The sequence below is a fragment of the Fukomys damarensis genome, unplaced genomic scaffold, assembly GCF_012274545.1.
Source record: "Fukomys damarensis isolate Sample0158 unplaced genomic scaffold, DMR_v1.0_HiC HiC_scaffold_16, whole genome shotgun sequence".
Lineage (NCBI taxonomy): Eukaryota > Metazoa > Chordata > Mammalia > Rodentia > Bathyergidae > Fukomys > Fukomys damarensis.
Window position 1 is genome coordinate 19,007,958 of NW_022900928.1, and position 3,994 is coordinate 19,011,951.

The 3,994-nt window shown below is 56.6% G+C and overlaps 1 protein-coding gene across 1 annotated transcript; it reads right to left on the minus strand.

Moving 5' to 3' along the window:
* Positions 1-1,585: 1,585 nt before the first annotated feature.
* On the minus strand, positions 1,586-3,724 carry Adm (adrenomedullin). Its single transcript, XM_010615276.2, has 4 exons — positions 3,559-3,724; positions 3,025-3,144; positions 2,737-2,886; positions 1,586-2,563 (listed from the first exon to the last, which is right to left on the minus strand). Exons 2-4 carry the CDS (start codon positions 3,120-3,122, stop codon positions 2,290-2,292), a joined length of 522 nt encoding a protein of 173 aa, XP_010613578.1. The 5' UTR covers positions 3,123-3,144; positions 3,559-3,724; the 3' UTR covers positions 1,586-2,289.
* Positions 3,725-3,994: the final 270 nt, after the last annotated feature.

The following is a 3,994-nucleotide window of genomic DNA, read 5'->3' on the forward strand; positions in this document are numbered from 1 at the left end:
CCTGTTCCCTGCTCACAGCAGCCCTAAGCTAGAGCCCAACCTGCCTTTGGCAGCTTTGTCTGGTAGCTGAAGCTCTGCCAGCGTGAGGTTTGGCGAAGGACTCTGTGGCTAGGGGGCAAACCTCGACTCAGGGAAAAGGGTAAGTATTTAATCTTGAGCCACTGTTTGCAAGGCTGAAGTCTTCGCTGTGGTCAGGAGCTACCATAGCCCCTGCAGACCTCTACCCAGCCAGAGTCTACTCCTGGCACAGAAATTCCTTGACTTTTAGTCATTCTCTCATTCATAAAAGCCCTGTATTTTTCAGTGCCTGCCGCATAGTTCCCTCCTTGTGAATGTTGATTAGGGGGCCTCAGAGGTCGCACTTGTAATCCCCTCACTTCTGGCAGAACTCACAATGTTGTTAAGACCCACTAAGGATGGGGAAACTTTATGGAAGGGACCGGCAAGTGCCTCCCCTTTGGGTCTTCGAGATACTGGCTGAGACAAAATGTGGCAGGAAAATCAAAATCAAGGGTGCCTCCCCTACACTCCCTAATTGTTCACATGCCCCTGCCCTTCAGAGGGGCTTAGCATCCAGCATCTATCAGCGGAACGCAGGGCAACCTTCTAAAATGATAAGACACAAAGTGAGGAGGAGGAAGGAAGGAGGGAGAGAAAGGAAGGCCAGAGAAAAGTGCTGTGAAAACGTAAAAGGCTTGAGGAGGAGGAGGAAGGAAGGGGAGAGCTGCAGGGGGAGGCGGAACAATGAAGGTCCCGGGCTGTCGGAGGCACACGGTTCCGGCAGCACGTCCGTCCAGCCCGCCTCCGGCCAGCAGCTGCATGCTGCGCAGTATGTGGGCGCTGAGTCACTGTCCCAGAACAGCGAGCCGCCGCGCAGGTCGAGGTGGGGGGGAGGCTGGCTGGCATCTGAAAACTGTTTTGTTTTTTTTTTCTTTCCTCTTTCATTAAGGTTGTGTGCTGACTCCCACGTAGGAGAATTTATTAAACCGCACGTACAGCCTAGCAGCTGGGGGGGGGGGGGGGGACCACCGCCTAGCCTATGAGCCCTTCGTTTTGTGGGCGCTCCAGCAGGGAGGCTGGGGTTACGGGCTGATGAGTTTCCCAACAAGTCCAAACATTTTTGCTGGGGTAACTTCAAAGTTTAAAACCCGAAGCTGGCAGAGTAAAACCCCTCCACTTAGCCTGGAAGACCACCCCGATTGCCGGCCGCGCGCTGTCGCGCAGGATTCCCCGAGTAACTCCCTAAAACTGGGACGCCGTTGCGCAACTCGGGGTGTGCACGCTCGCCTCACCACTGGGGCTCACCCTCCCCCGCCCCGCCTGGTCGCCAGGCGAAGAAGGGACATCGGGCGTCTCCGCAAAGCCCTGACTCGCACCAAGCACCCAGGGTATGAAAGCCCCCCCCATGGAGAACAGAGCTTGCGACGACTAAACCCGCAAGGAACAGGGCAAAGGCAGCTCACACCCGCACCGCCACCCTACATTCCGGAGCCAGGAGAAGGGATCTGTAGGATCCGGGACAGGCCGGGTCCAGAACTTTCTCTGGACGCTTGAGCCGAGAATGAATCAGTATTGAGACAGTTTATTTGCAGTTTGCATATCACCCATTTTATGTAAATAGATTATACACACAGTGTTCCCTTCTTCCACAGGCGGTAATCAGGTGCACTTTTATTTTGTGGACACAAACACACACACACACACGCTCGCGCGCACACACGAACTCCACGAACCCAAACAATATAATATTACACCTCGCTGAGACATTCACGTTTTTAAAATAGGTGGGGGGGACATAATTGCTCTAAAATGCCCTTAATGCAATATATAACGTACAAAAATATCTCTATATTTGAAGTTACAAAATAATCTTGACAGCAAGAAACTTAAATATTGATAATTACCTCTTTATGTACGTACAACACGCATTGCACTTTTCCTCTAGGTTTTGGAAAGTTCAAGTAATAATAGAGGCTCCCGCCCCGGTAGGGTGACACTCCGTGAGAAATTGGTTCGTGGGCGGGCAAGGCAGTGGCTCAGACCCCCGCCCCAGGGTCTCAGCATTAAAGCCTCAGTTTCTCCTCCGATTCTCCTGCGCCCCATCCCCGTCCCCAGGAAGGAGGGACTCAGGCCCTGATCAAAGCCATTACCCTGAAGGGGAAAGGGTCCTGCGAAGCCAGGGTTCCGACCAGACCGTGGGTCCTCTGGTCGAGTCCCTGCAGAAGTGACAGTCAGCCTGGTTCCCTGCCCAAGCCCAGAAGCCTAAATCCTCCGGAGGGTGGCGAGCAGTTAGTGCACCCTGGAGTCGCGAGCCGCGAGCTCCCGCGGCTCATAAGACACCAGAGTCCGGTCCTGTCCGGCTTCCGGCAGGGAACGACGCCGCCGGCGCCCGTAGCCCTGGGGGCTGATTTTGCTTTGAGGGGCGACGCCGTCCTTGTCCTTGTCTGTGAGTTGGTAGATCTGATGCGCCAGCTTCTGCACCGTGCACGTCCCGAAGCGGCAGGCAAAGCTGCGCAGGCCGCGTTGGTTGCGCTTGACTCGGTTGAGGACGACCTCCGAACCACTGGGGAGGGAAAAGAAGACAACTTGAGACCCCCCATCAGGCAGGACTTTAACCCCAGTCGCCAGGGGCGAGAGCCATTCTAGGACCCGAGGGAGCTGGAAACTTCCCACTATCTAAGTTGCGATCCAGCCCGACGACCCCGCATCCCTTCTGCAAGGGGCACAGTTACCTACCTTAGCTGGGGACTGCCGGAGCCGTTCTTTAAGTCTTGGGACCCAAGGTTCGTCTGGGCAGAGCCGGCCTTCGCGTCTACGAGCTCAGTGGTGTTGCTGCTGGACATTGGCAGTTCTCTATTCTCACGACTTACAGCCCATTTAGTCCATCTTTAAAAATACAAGCAGACCCGATCAGCGTGCGTCGGAGAGACTGGGAGCGGGAGCTTATAACCCCTGGGGACCAGAAGGCAGTTTTCCCCTTGTGTGACGGGTAGCAGGACTGGGGAAGGCGCTGCCCCGACTCACTTCTTTAGGAACACAGACGCTCCGTCGAGCGGCGCTGCGTCAGCGCCCAGGAAGGCCAGAGCGCCCAGGAACAACAGGGCGACCGAAACCAGCTTCATTCTGGCGATTCGCAGACAGATCCTGGAAAAGTCGAGCGGAGCCGAGCATTAGTACCGGGCCAGCTGCACCGCCGGGGCAGAGCGCGAAGAGCGGCGAGGGCTGGCTCTGCCTGCGCTCCGCTGGGCTTCCATGCTTATCTCCCCTGGGCGCAAAGAGGCGCCACAGGCGTTGCGCCGGCTCAGAGGGTGACAGGCCCCGCCAGGGCTGTCGCTGCACAGCGTCAGGCCCCCGGGAGTTTCCTGCTCAACTCCTCGGGACGTGGTCCGTGGAGCAGAGGGGACTGGATCTGTTCCGCTCCATCTGTATGCATACGCTGGGGCCCGCATGTAGAGTGTACCCCAAAAAGGATCCCGCAAAGTGAGCTGTTCTCTTCACCCAGAGCTCCGGGTTTCCGGGAAAAGCGCCCCCACCCCGAGCTGAGCCTGCGGCACCTACCTGCTGAATGGGTGATCTGCCAAGTACTTGGAGGAGAAAGTCCGAGACGTCTTCCTGACAGTGGAGAAACCCCAAAGTTCAAGACTCACTGCGGTGAGAAGCCAGAATTGGCGAGGCTGGAGTTGCTCTGCCTAGTGTCACCAAGACACCACTCAACAGCCAGCTCTGGTTCCTGCGCTTTATATGAGCGCGAGGGGCGGGGCTTGGGCTGCCCTCTAGCCCTCCCTTTCCTCGGGCGCGCGTGCTCCTCCAAGTGGCGCGCGCATTGCTTTCCTGTGGGTATGGGTTTGGAGGGTCTCTGGTGCCTGCAGGGCTCAGAGATAAACTCCAGGAGATTGGTGCAGGAGCTGCCAGAGGCTTAATTTTCTTAATTCTGGCGTGTGGTTCAGACAGTAAGAGAGGCAAAGGAAACCAGTACAGCTTTTGGGGGGACTTA

What these genes read in the sequence shown, in the direction of transcription:
- Adm (XM_010615276.2), bottom strand. Translation starts at nt 3,122, where the DNA reads ATGAAGCTGGTTTCGGTCGCCCTGTTGTTCCTGGGCGCTCTGGCCTTC. An exon ending in GCGTCTGTGTTCCTAAAGAA is followed by an intron (nt 2,887 to 3,024) that starts GTGAGTCGGGGC and finishes GTATTTTTAAAG; the next exon opens with ATGGACTAAATGGGCTGTAA. An exon ending in TCCGGCAGTCCCCAGCTAAG is followed by an intron (nt 2,564 to 2,736) that starts GTAGGTAACTGT and finishes TTCCCTCCCCAG; the next exon opens with TGGTTCGGAGGTCGTCCTCA.